The sequence below is a fragment of the Augochlora pura genome, chromosome 7 (assembly GCF_028453695.1).
Source record: "Augochlora pura isolate Apur16 chromosome 7, APUR_v2.2.1, whole genome shotgun sequence".
NCBI lineage: Eukaryota > Metazoa > Arthropoda > Insecta > Hymenoptera > Halictidae > Augochlora > Augochlora pura.
This window is the reverse complement of record NC_135778.1, coordinates 556,042-573,226: the sequence shown is the minus strand read 5'-3', so window position 1 is coordinate 573,226 and position 17,185 is coordinate 556,042. Positions and strand designations below refer to the sequence as shown.

The window sequence follows — 17,185 nt, the reverse complement described above, 5'->3', positions numbered from 1 at the left end:
TGCGTGTGTTACTAAAATTTTCATTTCCTTTTTAGTATTTCTAACATTTTGTTAGTTTGTCACAAATGAAATGATTGGTAATGCTTTATTGATGAACAACTGTCTTCTTAACTTTTGTTTAAAAAATACAAGACTTTTTTTATACATACATACATAGGCGCAAGTTATACGCAAGTACACACATATATACATATGCAGTCATACATATACGGATGCACTCACATAATTTTTATATTAGAAAGCCTACTAAATGTACAAATTATATGTGTTATACACATATATACGTTCTGAATACACTCTACCAGCGTAAACAAATTTGCATGTATGTGCGTCATTGTATTGTAACTTTATATAAGATATAAATACAATAATGTATTTATATTTTCTTCATACAAGTTTATTAAACAATCAGGCTTTCTTACATAAAAATGTAATTACACTGCTCCATATATTTAGAAAACAAAAATTTGTTGCTGTAGGGCAATTTCTCAGACTGCAAGGATGGATTATAACACTGATGCAAACTATTGTCTATCAATCTTAATATATATATATATATGAAAGTTTATATCTTGAAATAAAAATATTTAAGTCCACAAATAATTTGATATGTTGAGCAATCGATAAAATTAGTTTATTGAATTTTTGTGGATTCAGCAAAATAAAACTGATACATCTAGTTAGAGAATTAATAAAAAATAATATAAATATGTGTGCATACTTATATACAAAACAAAGGTGACCAGTCAAAAGTAATATGCGGCGCCTGTGTAATTACCCACCCTATATCAGTCTCCGTGTTATGAAATCAATGAAGTGCGTTGCTTCACTCATCAACACTTTGTGATAGCAAAAAATTAGCAGCAAGATTTTCATTTTTCTCACACGCAAAGTAAGCTTGTATAACTAAATGTTCAGGAAAGCCTAATGCTTTCAACCTCTCGATAGCTTCCCTATCTTGTGGGGTTATCTGAATTATACCGAACACGACGGCGCCGCTAGCAGGATCAGCACCTTCTTCTGTTCCAGCTCCGGCTCCAGTTCCAGTTCCAGTCCCAGTTCCAGTTCCAGTTCCAGTCACAGTTCCAGTCCCAGTCCCAGTCCCAGTCACAGTTCCAGTACCAGTACCAGTCACAGTTCCAGTACCAGTCCCAGTCCCAGTACCAATACCAGTACCAGTTCCAGCCCCAGTCCCAGTTCCAACGCCAGTTCCTACTCTTCCTCCTAATCCTGCACCCTGTCTTCCAGTTAAAGCACCAGGAGTAATCGCTGATGTAATAGATGATGCTGATACCGGTGCGGTTCTTGCACCTGTGCCACCTGTTGTTTCTACTACTCAAAAATAACAGATACAAAATTGGAGGACAATATTTGAAAACTACATCGCGTTATATTAATTGAATTCTCCAATGTATGATACAAGAAAACTAACCGGGTTCGTTAAGCATGCGCACAAATGCTTCTTGATTTTGTGAAATAAGTTGTAACAGTGCAGGATTGGTTTGACCAATTTCTTGGAGTACAGCATTCAGGAGTTGAGGATTCTGTTGAATGACTTGACGCATCTGTTGAAAGTGAGGCTGCATTCTCAGAAATGCTAGCGGATGGTGGGCATGATCTTGAAGCGCATCTTGTAGTTCTAGTGGATCTTCTGGCGGATCTTCAAAGAGCTGGGCTGGTATTCCGGTTAAAAGGTATTCAACAGCTCTATCAGGATTATTGAAGCTGGCTCTTAATGCTTGTTCCACTTGATCACGCTCGTATCTGGTGTAAATTAAGTTTGTAAGAAAAGAGTTTAGAAAGTTATAAATAGATATTTTTAATATGCAGGTGTCCAAACTTATGTAAAATTGACCATTGCCTTTTAAAGTATTTAAAATGTGAAAGTAATGTAATTCTGATGGTATTAAAAAGACATTGTTCTTTTCAGATAAGAATGAGCGAGTTATATATTTTTATAAAATAAATACCGACCCCATGTCCATGATGTTGTTTACCATAGCATTATAATCTTCACCCATTAACAAGGCACTTTCGGTTTGACCTCCAACAGGCTCGGTGGTAGTACTTGTTTCGGATTCTTCCTGTACGTTACTAGCAGGCTCTGGTGCAGGCTGAGTAGTTGGATTTGTACTAGGTGGTGCCGCTGAGCTAAGACGAAAGGTAAAACCAAGAACAAGTAAGCATATCAATTGTTATAAACATATTTTGCTGCAACTTGAATATGAAACAATAAAATTCTTGAAAACACTATATTATACCTGGTTGTACTACTTTCTTCTTTATTGTCACCCTCCGTGTGTTCTTCTTCAGCAGTCGATGGATTACTGCCAGTTTTAAGCTTCGTTACCATAACAACTATGAATTTTTTCTCATCTATATTATATTCTGTTAGTGGATGGTCATCCGTTAATATTTTTCCTGTAAAATTAGTAACACGAATACAGAATAATAAATTACAAGTCATCATCAGAAGAAAACAATATCACTTTGAAAAATTAATTAGAATATGCTGTAATTTGGCGAAATCCTTTCTTAAAATTGATAGCGAGTGATGTAAGTCTACGGAAAGTACAATAAATCGTAACTTAATTGAAACATTTCATAAATCGATTATTAAAAGAAAATGAGGTTATGTAAGACATATCGCTTACCAGCATATATTAATTTTTGATGTTCAGCTGGAAAACCTTTCTGGGTTTCGATCTTCTGTTTTAGATCCTTTACCTATGGAAAAAATTTTGTTAGAATGTATATTACACTTCACGGAGCTACACATTTTGTATTCACTATATTCGCCTACCGTTTGCGTTGGATCAATTTCCACTGTAAACGTCTGTTGCTGCAAATTTTTCAGAGTTATAATCATGTTGAAAGAGAAAAAAATTAAGACTACGGTGCCAGCTAACGAAAGGAACTTTGACAAATCTTGTGTAACAAAGCCACAAAGATGTTTTGGTAAAGATCTTTTCGGCGATGAGTCGGCACTGCTTTGAGCAGCTCACAAGTGCCTAACTCGTGGTAGTATGTATGCAACTGAAAACATATGATGACATTAAGCAGTCTTTTCAATAACGAACAATTGAGTGTGCAAAGTGTGTACTAAAATAAGAGTATGTAAGTACATACAATAATACCTCAGGTTTTGCCCAATTTTCCTATCTCTCTTAGCTTTTCGCAAGCATGCTCACCATTTTATCACGTATCCAATCCACAGTGAATCTGGTCTTAGCATTGAATCGTCAGCGAATCAGAATGAAGCAATTTCTGCAACTATTCTCGCGAACGGGGCGAACTTCGATCGGAAAGTTTTACAAAACTTGAGGTACATGCTTTTAGACATTAATTACGAACATCTTTACTTCAACTTTATTTTTTAAAATAATAATAAAATATTACTTTACTTTAAAATTTATATAGTGTTTGATACCTAAAACGTGCCATAATATAATTAGCAGGATTCCATGACATACTCGTTGATGGTGTTTAGTAATCAGTAATCGCTGATTACACAAATTATCGTAAAGCATTTAGATAGCATGGTAGTTACAATAAATAAAGGAGAGTTAAAGTAGAAACAAATTGATAAACAATATATTTTATTAAAGATTAATATTAATGCTTCTTGTCTCTGAAAATATATCTATGGGTTTATATATATAAATATATACGTATGTATCAATAAATATGAGAATGTTTTTATTTATACATTTATACATTTATCAACGACTAGAGTAGAGCTACAAATTATTTGAAAATGTCGAAGCAAACATACATGTTACACAAATGCATTACATACTAAATAAATTTTAACAATGAATTAAGATACTCAATAAGGTTTATTACACAGATATTACATAATTTCACTGTCTCAAATAAAAAAATCATATTTTTTATTTGTATTTAAGAAAGTAGTTTGTACATAATAATAAAATCTTTGGTTGTAGTAAAGTTTCCAGGGCTAGTAACATTTCTGTTTTGAGTATCTCAATACGTGTACATTTAATGGAAAATCCACTTGTTATTAATTACATTTTTATAATATGTACATATTAATGTGTACATATTACTTAAAAATTTTGGCTATTCATATTCTTTATACACATGTATATAAAAAGACAAGATTTAAATCTGTTATCAATGTTTTTAAATTATGCTTTTGTATTACAAATGTATTAATAATTTCAAAAAGCATTTACATAATCGATAGAATGTACGTTATAAATTTAAAAAATTACGTTTAATTGTTGGTGTAAATATAAGAAGATTTTGTTGAACTATTTTTTAAATATATTTTTGTCTTTTCTAAACAAGAAATAGTATCTTTTTAACTGTTTGCTATATTTAATTTCATAAATTTACACCATAAAAGAAACTATACTAACAAATGTTCTAGTAACACTTACAAAATAAATGCAGTATGACTGTAATCCTCTTCAAACGTTGAGAACGCCTGTGTGTAATTATTCGTGATACGGCGTATTTGGAGTCACGTTAATCATCTCTGTTGCACTACAAAATAAACGTGACACGATTATTTACAATTATTTGCGATTAAGTTTCTCAGATAAATCATATCAAGAGTACACTTTGATTATTAATATTGAGAAACAACTGAAAATATTATAGCGCTTTTTATAGAAAAAGCCAAGAAAGAAATTCATTCGATGCAAACAAAATATTGTAATGAAATTTCTAATAAATAGTTTGCTACTATAAAGTAAATTTTGCAGGGTTTACCTTCCACGGGTGTACATGCTACACAAATTTTCATTCATTTTTATATTTCTAGAAACTAATTTTGAACGGGTATATAACATATTGATGAATATTCAGTTTGTCAAAGTAACAGGTTTCAATGCATGAACAGAAAACTAAATGTGGTCTATGCTGAAGTATGTTAGCCTCATACATAATACACAAAACATATTTTTGAAGCAAAAAAAAAGGTGTAAAGTACACATTACAGAAGTTTTAACAAAAATAAAAGAATCATTCGGAATAATCGTGAACTAATTTACTGAAGAAAAAGTGATTAATTTAAATAGTATTAAATTGCCACATGATCAACTGGAAACAGCATATGTAAAACATACTACATGCACGTAATGTAAATAATTCAAATTACATTCCCAGGATCAGATGTATGATTCATTACAGAATGAACATTCCGGAAAAATTGATAAAGCACATCACATGTACCATACAATGAGTATCAACAACATTTGTACAGAATTAGACATAACACAATATGACAAACACTTACAAGAACAATTACGGTGCCCTAAGCATACTTTCTTGCAGTCATCTTTACATTAGTTTGCTGTATAACATACATTACATAATAGTTTATTGTTAACTTTGAATTCAAGATATATAATTTTATGAATTTAGGTTCACAAAGTGAAGCATGGTAGAGAAATACATATTTAAGAGTAATTTTAGTAGTTTTAGTTAATCAAACTACTATTCTTGATACACGCATTCCTCAAATTGTCAATAAAATTTCTAGAATATTTTCTGGGATAAAGAATGTATTAATACTGTTATAAAAATGCAATTCTTGTCACCCCTAACTGTTAGGTATTTGTATTCTTTAATTTTTTTGTACAAAGATTTTGAATTCTAATCAAAAGCCTTTTTTTAAGCATAACACCACTTAGTGACAAGAGAAACAAGATAGATATAATTAGATACATAACATTTATGTTTACCTTTTAGAGCATTTGATGTGTATTACTAATAATATGAGACCTAGTAATAAACAAATACATCCTACAACTATGTAAGCAATACCAAGAAATGGATTTTTTCCACCAAGAAGGGATGTAGTACTTAAAATCATTCTTTTCTTCCCATCAAAAGCTGATACCGGATATGCTACAAAAAAAGAAAGATTTATCATATCACATTATTTTTCTATAATTAATTAAATACATTTACTTGATATAATTTCTACTTACAATAATTAATATTAAGTACATAATCTCCTTTTAATAACCCATCACCGAATCCATTTACTGAATGGTTTACCCTACGATAAAGTTTTCTAAAAGTAGGCAAAGCAGCAGTTCTCATCCAAACAATTAAATCTTCATTTTGAAAACCATTATTACTATTATCATCTGGATCTAACTCATAAATATGTTTAGTCCAATTCTTTGGTTTAGTGTATCCAGCGAATGCTTCTGTCAAGTTACCCTCTGGGTTTCTAAATTTGATCGCCTTATCTGAAGGCCAAGCTATACCAGTTTTCAATAATGGAACATTCTTTAAGTGCTGTACAGAATATAATGATAATTCATCGCTGAATAAAGAATTGGCAATTGCTCCACATGGTACAATTGGTTTGTTATTATTATTATCATAGGCAAATGGCTCGCAGTCATTAGAGACTGTGTCACTTAATTTCCCTAGTAATTGATTATCGTCGCGTGACTTAACATATCTTCTGTGATTTTGATAAAAATTAGTCAAACCATAATACATATAAATCTTTCCATTAAAATCGCATGGTAGCTTGAACTTTATTTCACAAGTACACGGTGGTGAAGGATTAGGCTTCTGTGCAATAAATTCTGCACATGTATAAGGTATTCCACTACCATGGAAATAGTGCGTAGAATTACAGTTTGTGTAGTCTATAATATATTCTTTGACTTGATCAGAAAAATACAGCAATCCAATACCCACTGGTATAAAAGCAATTCCTATCACAAAAAATGTAGGCAGCACAGTTCCTGCCGTGAGAATTGGCTGCCAAGCAGGTAGACGTTGTTGTTTGAATGCACTGTCTGTTTAATGGAAACATTAAGTCATAACAAACTGTCAGTTTAATTAAGGTTATGTGAAAAATTCTTTCACCACATATGTGTTTAAAAATGTGATCTTCTTAATATTATTAAATTATTTCGAATTAAATAATAGATCTCGACGTAAATATAAATGTACATAGGTTAATTTGTAAAAGTGACTGATTTATTTAATTCATCAAGGTTCTTTTCAGATTTCAAGTGAAACGAAATGTTCAATACATTTCATTAAATTTGTTACTATATCAAATTACATCAAATAAAATTAGTGTCTTGGATATGAAATACTTTTTTTAAATAATAAGAAGACCATATAGATTTTTACATACTAAACTTACCCGATGGTTTCTTTGTTTTAGGTATCGAATTTACTTCACTGATGGAAGTCATGTTTCTTTATTAAAATAACGATTAACGTTACTATTTTCAACAATCGAGAACTGCCATTTGTAGAAAGATAATTGTTGTATCAATTAGTCACCAGACGTTTCTAATGTACATTGTATGGTAGGTATACACGTACATTGTAATTGGTGTAGGCTATAGGCCATGGAACATGGAACTATCAATAAACAGAACAACAGCAATGAACAGGAACATTTGTACATGCATAAAAATCTCTGTCAGAATTGTGTAATAAATAAATATTATATAAAATAAGGAATGAAAGAGCAAAAAATCGAATCGATACAATTTAATTATAGTATTTTGCTCCAACAAATTGTGTGTCACATATACAGGCAATGGGGAGCTACTTCTACATGCTTTTTTTACTCCTTATGCTGGCGCGCCCATCCCCACTCTTTTACTACGAAACAAATCCGCAGTGGATACTGTCTCAGCATTGAATCGTCAGTCAATTAAAGTGAAGAAAATTTCTATATCTATCTTTGTTAATGGATTGAGATGCGGCCTATACAATAAATTCTCCTGAACAATACTGTGCCTTTGATTTATTGTTTTATGCCCTATTTTTGTCATAATTAAAGTTTTCCGGCGTTTCTGCATTCTGTATACATTGTGGGGACTTGTCTCTACTGAGGTTCAGTGCGCAGGCTTGGAAGGTTGTGTCATTGCGAGGGTCACCAATTGCGGCGAGTTTCTAAGAGAGGTCTAGTGAATTTGATAGCGACGAGGATTGAGAAAAAAAGGGGGAGACCTGTTTCGTCCCGGTCGCGCTAGTAGACTCGTCAGTAAGGCTTTTCTAGGGAATCCTGCTTTAATCGGGAATTTTTTTTATTTTTTTTTTGGTTAGGTTTGTATGTGTTGAAGTTTTGAGTTGGGACCGTACCTAAGGGCTTTTACCGGTCTTTAGGAAGTTTTTGTGGGAAACAGGGGCAATCTAAGTAGCTTGCGAGAAAGGGATCCATCTGTTGGCGAATGGCGGAGGTTGTCGCCACAGCATAGGTAACGGAGGTGCTTCTTGTGAAGAAAATCTGAAGCTTCTTTTAGAGTCCGGACAGCGCCAATCGGTATAGTGGCTAAACACTTAAGCTACAACCTAAAATCAACAGTCGATAATTTGGCTAACAGTTTGAGCGTTTTGTCACTAGTCCAATTGATGATATACGGACCCCAAACAAAGTTTCACATTTTCACCATTGAAGCGTCACCGTTATCCATGTGTGCAAAATACAGAGCCATTAAAAAACAATAGTTACGGCACAATTAGGGGAAAAAGCAATTAACGAAGGGCATATAGAATTTAGAATATTACGTTTTTATGTAATATTTGATAAAAAGGGTTTGTTTGGTGATGAATATGCATAAATAAAACATAATAATAAAAGAAAATATTCGTAGAAATACCATGTTTTATAAATTATTGAAACCTCAACAAGGTATCATACATTTATATAAAAAGTATAGTACATCCCAAGTAATAACATGTAGAAGCAATCTACAAAAATTCGTTAAACAGAATACCCAACGTTATTGTAGCACTGCAAAGTCTGTGAAACAAGAGATTTGTAATATTGGCACGATAGGACATGTAGATCATGGTAAAACAACATTAACAGCTGCCATAACGAAATATTTATCGGAAATAAGCAAAGATTGTAAATATGTATCATATGATGAGATTGACAAAGCACCCGAAGAAAAGCAACGTGGCATTACTATAAATATTGCTCACATTGGATATACAACTAAGAAAAGACAGTATGCTCATACAGATTGTCCAGGTCATGCTGATTATATTAAAAATATGCTCAGTGGAGCATCCCAGATGGACGGAGCAATTTTAGTAGTTGCTGCTGATGATGGTCCTATGCCACAAACCAAAGAACATCTATTATTAATCAAACAGATTGGGATTAAACATATTATTGTATATGTAAATAAGGTAAGACAGAGATATTTGAAAAGTTTTCAACAATAGGGAGAGGTAGCTTCAATATTTAAATTATATTTGTTATAGCAGTAGAAAAGGTATAGTAAAAGTTTATTTATACGAATATTAGGTGACTACAAAATAATAACATAATACTTACACAGTATTTAATTTTTAATTACTTTTTGCTAGTTTATTTAAATTACCTGAAAGTGAAGCTGCCTCCTCACCACAGCAGATCCTTTCTTGACATCTATAATATGTACATGAAAAATAATTTGTAGATTGATTTAGTAGATGATGAAATTAGCGATCTTGTGGAGATAGAAATGAGGGAATTGCTAACTGATTATGGATATGATGGTGTAGACACTCCCTTTATTCGTGGTTCAGCTTTGCTTGCTTTAAACGGAGATAAATCGAAAATCGGAGTTCCTTCTATACAATCATTATTGGATACATTAGATGATTATATCCCAACTGTACAAAGGGATTACAAATCTCCTTTTGTATTGCCTATCGATAATATCTTCACTGTACCAGGCAGAGGTACAGTTGTGATAGGAACATTGACAAAGGGTATTGTAAAAAAAGGTATGACAGCAGATTTATTGGGTTTTGATGAAAAGAAGAAGACTCATGTTTCAGATATTCAGGTATTCAATTTATAGATATATACGTGAATATGAATATTTGATATACTTGTGCAGTTATTAGCAGAACCACATTTTTCATTAATTTTTAAATATTTTGTTAGATTTTTCAGAAAAGTGTGCCAGAAGCACGTGCTGGTGAGAACGTTGGTCTCTTAATAAGAGGTATTAAATTGAGTTCTGTACGCAGGGGAATGATAGTATGTGAAAGTAATAGTTTAAATATAACTAATCATTTCGAAGTAAACTTTTACTTATTGACTCCACAAGAAGGTGGACGTCATCACTCATTACCGGTATGCATTTTGAAATATTACTCGATATAAATTTATTTTCGACCTGTGTAATTTGTATCTCAACTTTGTAGCGTAATGGATTTTGTACAACGATTTATTGCTCAACATGGAACGTATACTGTCGTTTCGACTTTTTATTATCAGAGCAAGTTAATATGTTAATGCCAGGAGAAATAACAAATGCTAGGTTGACATCAGTTTTTCGTATGCCGATAACAGAAGGGCAATTCTTTACCGTCCGTGAAAATAAACGGACAATTGGTGCGGGACAAGTTTTAAAGGTGTTCAATTCGATAGAAGTAAATAAATACAGATTGAATAAAGTAAAACTCAATTTAGATGGGAAATCTACGCAAGAACGTTCAACTCAATAAATTGAAAGATCTTCAATGTTGTGTTTCTAACTACATGAAAGCGTTGCAAATATGGACTGAACTATATTTGAGCGTATAAAGAGGCATGGTATTTTTATGTTAAGGAAAATAAAGACGAATTTGAAAAAATTCTAGAACTTTATTACTCAACTCTCTGTGACACTTCTCCCGTTTCTGCTATGTATGAAATTTTCGTCTAGGAGAAGCAACCGTTGGCAACAACCAATTATGATACTTTATAACAATCAACATGTAATGAGTACAAGTATTCGTGTAGTACTATCGTGTTTAGCGTTCGATTGTGGAATTCTTTCTTCGTAATAATATTTATAATGTGCAAATGATACAAATTAAAAACTAATATGATAATGAATATCATTTGCACATGGCTCTTGCACAGCAGAGAAATATTATTTATTTATACTGACAATTTATTCCGAGAACGATTGAAGGAAATCAGTTACGACTTTCTTCATTTTCGCGTCAGAATCTTGGCTAATGGTATTTTCCTTGGCAATGGTGTCTAAGAGACCCCGTTGGGTAGATCTGAAACATTAGAATATTAAATTAATGTCGCATATAAGTAAAGATGATAGAAAAATTTGCTTTCGAATAATAGTTACCTGATGTGTGCAAGGAATTCTTTTTCAAAGGCAGTAATTTTTGTGGGTTCCATTTTGTCAAGGTATCCACGGACACCACAGTAGATAACAGCTACTTGTTCTTCAATAGCCATGGGTACTGAAAAAGTATTACAGTCGTTTATATAGTTGCTGGTAATTGACAACTATAAAAATGAACCGCAAGGCTCGAATAATCATATCTACTCTTCCCATGTTATACATTCCTGTTTCAAAGTTGTAGGACAATTTGGGGAAAATTTACTATAGTATTATTGTTAAAGAATCTTACCATATTGTCCCTGTTTCAAAAGCTCTGTCAATCTAACACCACGGTTCAAGAGTTGCTGGGTCGCAGCGTCCAAGTCGGAACCGAATTGGGCAAAAGCTGCTACTTCACGGTACTGGGCCAATTCCAGTTTCATGGAACCGGCGACCTATAATGCAAAATACAACCAATGATAAAGTTATTTACACAGTCCCTGTCGTATAGGTAGCAAATTACCTGTTTCATGGCCTTAGTCTGGGCAGCAGATCCGACACGGGACACTGACAAACCTACGTTAATGGCGGGACGGATACCTTTGTAGAACAATTCCGTTTCCAAGAAGATCTGACCGTCAGTGATCGAAATGACATTAGTGGGAATGTAGGCGGACACATCACCAGCCTGAGTTTCAATGACGGGCAGGGCAGTTAATGAACCACCTCCCAGACTCTCGTTCATTTTAGCCGCTCGTTCAAGAAGACGGGAATGGAGATAAAATACATCACCAGGGTAGGCTTCACGACCTGGTGGTCGTCTCAACAGCAAAGACATCTGTCGATAGGCTACAGCTTGCTTCGACAAGTCGTCGTAAATAATCAAAGCGTGTTTGCCATTATCTCTGCAGAACAGAAAATTGTAGTAATGTACTTTGTATTAGAAATTCTATTCTTAATCAAATATTTTCTTGTCTGTTCTATAAAACTTTTTGTAAAATAATAGTACCTGAAGAATTCTCCCATAGCACACCCAGAATAAGGAGCCAGATACTGCAAAGGAGCTGCATCAGAAGCAGTTGCAGAGACAATGATGGTGTAATTGATGGCTCCACTGTCTGTCAAACGTTTTACAATTTGAGCTACAGTAGATCTCTTCTGACCAATGGCAACATAAATACAGTACAGTTTCTTCTTTTCTTCTCCTGCATCATTGAATCTTTTTTGGTTAATAATAGTATCAATGGCAAGCGCAGTTTTTCCAGTCTGTCTGTCACCAATGATCAACTCACGCTGACCACGCCCAATAGGTACCAAAGAATCTACAGCTTTGATTCCAGTTTGCATAGGTTCTCTTACAGACACCCTTTAAAAAAATACATAAAGTAACGTACTTGAGAAAAAATGCATTAAAGCTTTCACATTAAAAAATGAATACCTGGGAATGATACCAGGTGCCTTGGTACCAATACGGAATCTCAATTTGCTGTTAAGAGGTCCTTTACCATCAATAGGGTTACCTAACGCGTCTACAACACGCCCCAATAATTCTTCACCTACTGGTACATCCACAATAGCACCAGTACGTTTGACTATGTCTCCTTCCTTAATGTGCCTGTCATTACCAAATACGACAACACCAACATTATCAGGTTCCAAGTTCAGAGCCATACCCTTTAACCCCGAACTAAATTCTACCATCTCATCTGCTTGAATATTTTTTAGCCCATAGACACGAGCAATACCATCACCAATGCTCAGTACCTTACCAGTTTCTTCAAGATTCACCTATAATTTCATTAAACATAAATACCAAATTAATAAGCTACATTCAGGTAACATAGACATGAAGTACTAACATGTCATTAAATATTACATAACACTTTATAAAATCAATTTATAATTTATATGCACATTGATGAATGTGTTTTTAATCAATGACATAATTTATTATATTTTTATTACCTTTGGAGCTGAACCAAGTATACGTTCTTCCAAAATGGAAGAAATTTCTGCAGATCTGCGGCTGCAGGATACATGGTATTTGCATGAAGCAATGCTGACAGCAGGCCATTTTACCTATAAGATGAAATTTTAATTTATTGTTGTTATAGTCTCCAGATACAGCACAATTCAAATACATATTACATAACTTATTATCCTTCAGTTTATGTAATAGACTATAAGCAAAATTTGTTGGATGAAAGTAATACATCAATTGTCATGAAATTTTGACAAAGATTGGTATTAGCTAACAAAAATAGTGTTTGCTTCGCTAAAGAAATAATTTGTTGAAGAGGTACACGAGATCGAACAGTTGTCCCAAAGTGGAAAATGTCGGCGTGTTCGATAGAGCATTGCTTTCGTTGATGAATTGTTTGAAAAAAGATTCTGATGACAAATATTACCTGGATCGTAGCGTTCGGTAATTGTCTTGCTATCGAAGAAGCCAAACGTAGAGATAGTTGAGCCATTTTGGTGTGTTGAAAGCCCGTCAATCGGACCACGAATTCAGTAACGAAGAACGGACAAGTTAGGACAGGGACCAGCAGAAGAACGTCCCGTTCAACCCCACTCTGACATCCACACCGGCAGGAAGTCGATATCCATCGACCTGCGCCGTAATCTCGAAACCAGATGCATATATTAATCCACAAACTGATTTATCTTTCGCTTAATATTATGTACACAAACTTCTATGAAATTTATATATAAAATAAACTCTTATAAAATAATGTACGCGATTAACAAATATTTAATATACATACAAGTCTTATCACATTAGATTTTGGATACGAGGTTATGTATAGCACACATTCCCGATACAAGTCATGGGCGCGAAATTTAGATTTAAACTGTGTGTATGTACATACGACAATTGTTCAATTTCTATTTAATAACGTAGAACTTGGAATTACGTTTGTATCAGCTAATTATTTATGTACAAATATACAATATGTGAATGTACAACTAATTACAAATTGTAACGCGAATGTCAATATGTCAATAGTTTTCTAACTGCATAAAAGTTGCATTTCGTTGTTTTAAAATGACAATTGTAATGCACACCTTTTTTTATTTTACATACATGGAATGCGTGTACAGAATGGTAAATGCATAATAATACATAAAAATATACACATCTATAATATATTTACATATGCATTTAAAAAACAACATTTTTTTATGATAAAATATTATGAAAATACAAAAATGGAATCGTTTGTTTAAATACTATTAGATATACATGTCGTATATAATATTATGTACATATATGTCACATATGTCTGTATTGTATTATAACATATTTATATATTTTTTTAATATAATATATTAATATATTTTTATAAAAAGGTATTATAAAAATATTGTTGCTAGATACGCATACATAAGTGTTTTTATCGTGCAATGTTCATGGTTGGACGCGAAACATTTGTATATACTCAATAAGGTCGATATCACAACCAGTGTAGCCATAATGTAGCAATATGTAATCGATTGTTTTGGTTAATATCAATTGTTATTGACGAAGCATTTTTTGCATGAATACACGAATGATGTTTGTAAAAACGAATATTAGTATTATAATGGATTTGTAGAGAGTGTCAAATAGTCAGGTTAAGTTAGCCGAATATGGAAGCGTCATTGCACCGGCGCTAAAGTTTGTTATTGTCGTATCGTATTGATTATCGCTGTCGACCGTGTTTTAAAGAGATACCGACAACGATTTCGAGTGAAAACAAATGAATAATCAGCAAGAAAGAAGTGGGAAAAGTTTAAAAACCTCGTCCATGCAGAAAGACGTTCGTTGTGTTCTCGATAATTACAATTCGACCGTATTCCTTACTCGAAAGCGGCAGGTAACAGACTGGTAATTCATTGTTTACAATTTATACGATAGGAAATGTAAATTGTTTTAATTAAACAACATTAGTTACAGGCAAAAGAAGGCTGATCTACAATAGAGATCACATGCTTAACTTTTATTAACAAATACATACCTAGTATTATAAATTTTAAAATATGGATGCTGCCACTGAGTCAGAACTTATAGACAAACTAGTGAAAGAAGCTGAAAGTTTAAAAATACGAGTAGAAGAAGAACGACAGAAACTGAATGATATTACTCGTAATTATGTCATTAAGTCGTACTTAAGATACACTGTTAAATCTTGCAAGATATATAAAACAGTATTTTGAGAGTGTCATTATATAGTCTATTTAAAGTGTTTTATAAGATTCAACGTTGCCTATTGTAATACATAATAAAGGATAGAACTGCGACATAAATAATATTATTATTTCAGTTGCCAGTGTTGCGGATAGGCTTGAAGCAATCAACTGTACCAATGTGAAACCACGACGTGTTTTAAAAGGTCATCAAGCAAAAGTCCTTTGTTCAGATTGGTCGCCTGATAAACGGCATATTGTGTCTTCTTCACAGGTCAGTGATCAATCTAACTGTTCATGTATTTCTTTAAATATTTTTTCATACAATCAATATTTCAGGATGGCAAAATGATAATATGGGATGCATTTACTACAAACAAAGAACATGCTCTTACTATGCCAACAATTTGGGTTATGGCTTGTGCTTATGCCCCAAGTGGTACACTTGTCGCTTGCGGGTATTAAGACATTATTAACTTCTTAGTAATTTATTATGTTTAATTGACATTGGCACCAATTTTCTCTTGTTATGTGTGATAATAGTGATCTAAAGGTTATATATATTTGTTGCAGAGGACTGGATAATAAAGTTACTGTATATCCTCTGAGTCAAGAAGACAACGTATCAACACGCAAAAAAACTGTCGCTACACACACATCTTACATGTCATGTTGCGTGTTTCCTAATAGTGACCAACAAATTTTAACTGGTAGCGGAGATAGCACGTGCGCTTTGTGGGACGTAGAGAGTGGACAACTCCTACAAAGTTTTCTCAGGCATTCCAGCGATGTTATGTCTATTGATTTAGCACCAAGCGAAACTGGTAATACATTTGTTTCCGGTAGTTGCGATAAAATGGTTCTGATATGGGATATGCGCACTGGTCAATGTGTTCAAAGTTTCGAAGGACATCAGTCTGATGTTAACTCTGTATGTTTTTTTTATATACTATTCGTTGTATAAATTATTTAATGAGATTGGATTAATGATATTAGGAATAAATAATTTTTATTATACTATTTTCTTCTGGAGTTTAGGTAAAATTTCATCCTGGTGGAGATGCAGTTGCAACAGGTTCGGACGATGCAACCTGCCGTCTTTTCGATTTACGCGCCGATAGAGAAATAGCTGTTTACGCAAAAGAAAGTATAATATTTGGGGCAAACGCTGTTGATTTAAGCGTTAGCGGACGCCTGCTTTTCGCTGGTTATAATGACTACACTGTAAATATATGGGATACTCTGAAATGCCAACGAATTGCATTTTTGTATGGACATGAAAATCGAGTATCATGTTTACGAGTTTCACCAGATGGAACTGCCCTCTCAACCGGAAGCTGGGATTCAACTCTACGAGTTTGGGCTTAATATTGATAAAACTACACTTGCCATCTCATTATACTGTTAGATAAAATTCAAACATTTCTTGGTGCAAAATGTAAATCTTGAAAATCTATACAATGAAATTACTACATGTTGATTTTAAGTACAACACATACTCTGGAAAATAATACGATACATGAGTTGTTGTAACATGAGAGTATTGTTATAGTCATTACAGATATTATAGCAGATAAGTGAGATTAGAAATCGTGATTGAAAGTCACGATTATAACAATGTGATAGTTTGACATTAATCATTTTTAGGCTGGACCTAATTTATAGGAAATTGCGCGAATAGTACATCTATTTAGTCGAATATGTTATTATCCTATATAAAACTCAATAAAACATTGATTTATGCATATTCTGTGCGATTAAAGGTGTAACGATTTATTTTTCCTAATTATTGTTGTGCGTTACAGTGAAAACAAATTTAATAGAATAACAACGATTTTTTGATTTTGTAAACAAGATGTTTGTTTTCCAATACATTTTATGTGTATTTTCATTATGATGTCACTGATAAAAAAATTTTAATTGGAAAATAAGAATCCAAATTT

The 17,185-nt window shown here is 33.1% G+C and overlaps 5 protein-coding genes across 9 annotated transcripts; 2 read left to right on the top strand and 3 right to left on the bottom strand.

The window, feature by feature from the left end:
• Positions 1-71: 71 nt before the first annotated feature.
• Positions 72-3,029, bottom strand: Rad23 (UV excision repair protein Rad23). Its single transcript, XM_078186091.1, has 6 exons — positions 2,804-3,029; positions 2,655-2,727; positions 2,262-2,421; positions 1,975-2,151; positions 1,433-1,764; positions 72-1,332 (listed from the first exon to the last, which is right to left on the bottom strand). The coding sequence occupies exons 1-6, from the start codon at positions 2,867-2,869 to the stop codon at positions 827-829; spliced, it is 1,314 nt and encodes a 437-aa protein (XP_078042217.1). The 5' UTR covers positions 2,870-3,029; the 3' UTR covers positions 72-826.
• Positions 3,030-3,871: 842 nt separating this feature from the next.
• Positions 3,872-7,380, bottom strand: Cdc50 (cell cycle control protein 50A). Of its 2 annotated transcripts, XM_078186644.1 has the most exons (5): positions 7,151-7,380; positions 5,964-6,794; positions 5,715-5,880; positions 5,267-5,323; positions 3,872-4,512 (listed from the first exon to the last, which is right to left on the bottom strand). In XM_078186644.1, the coding sequence occupies exons 1-4, from the start codon at positions 7,200-7,202 to the stop codon at positions 5,311-5,313; spliced, it is 1,062 nt and encodes a 353-aa protein (XP_078042770.1). In that variant the 5' UTR covers positions 7,203-7,380; the 3' UTR covers positions 3,872-4,512; positions 5,267-5,310. The 2 variants fall into 2 exon arrangements, with proteins under 2 accessions (XP_078042770.1, XP_078042769.1); XM_078186643.1 differs by lacking the exon at positions 5,267-5,323 and having other exon boundaries at positions 7,151-7,377.
• A 1,043-nt stretch (positions 7,381-8,423) lies between these two features.
• Positions 8,424-10,593, top strand: LOC144472563 (elongation factor Tu-like). The gene is made up of 4 exons (XM_078185767.1): positions 8,424-9,159; positions 9,432-9,803; positions 9,905-10,096; positions 10,168-10,593. Exons 1-4 carry the CDS (start codon positions 8,623-8,625, stop codon positions 10,468-10,470), a joined length of 1,404 nt encoding a protein of 467 aa, XP_078041893.1. The 5' UTR covers positions 8,424-8,622; the 3' UTR covers positions 10,471-10,593.
• Positions 10,590-13,669, bottom strand: Blw (ATP synthase subunit alpha blw, mitochondrial). The gene is made up of 8 exons (XM_078185766.1): positions 13,481-13,669; positions 13,038-13,151; positions 12,511-12,860; positions 12,082-12,438; positions 11,596-11,977; positions 11,383-11,527; positions 11,094-11,211; positions 10,590-11,016 (listed from the first exon to the last, which is right to left on the bottom strand). Exons 1-8 carry the CDS (start codon positions 13,544-13,546, stop codon positions 10,902-10,904), a joined length of 1,647 nt encoding a protein of 548 aa, XP_078041892.1. The 5' UTR covers positions 13,547-13,669; the 3' UTR covers positions 10,590-10,901.
• An 825-nt stretch (positions 13,670-14,494) lies between these two features.
• On the top strand, positions 14,495-16,989 carry Gbeta5 (guanine nucleotide-binding protein subunit beta-5). Of its 4 annotated transcripts, none has more exons than XM_078185228.1 (6): positions 14,495-14,932; positions 15,013-15,201; positions 15,380-15,516; positions 15,582-15,700; positions 15,816-16,173; positions 16,281-16,989. In XM_078185228.1, the coding sequence occupies exons 2-6, from the start codon at positions 15,096-15,098 to the stop codon at positions 16,608-16,610; spliced, it is 1,050 nt and encodes a 349-aa protein (XP_078041354.1). In that variant the 5' UTR covers positions 14,495-14,932; positions 15,013-15,095; the 3' UTR covers positions 16,611-16,989. The 4 variants fall into 4 exon arrangements, with proteins under 4 accessions (XP_078041354.1, XP_078041352.1, XP_078041355.1 ...); XM_078185226.1 differs by having other exon boundaries at positions 15,007-15,201; XM_078185229.1 differs by having other exon boundaries at positions 14,495-14,943.
• The last annotated feature ends 196 nt before the right edge of the window (positions 16,990-17,185 follow it).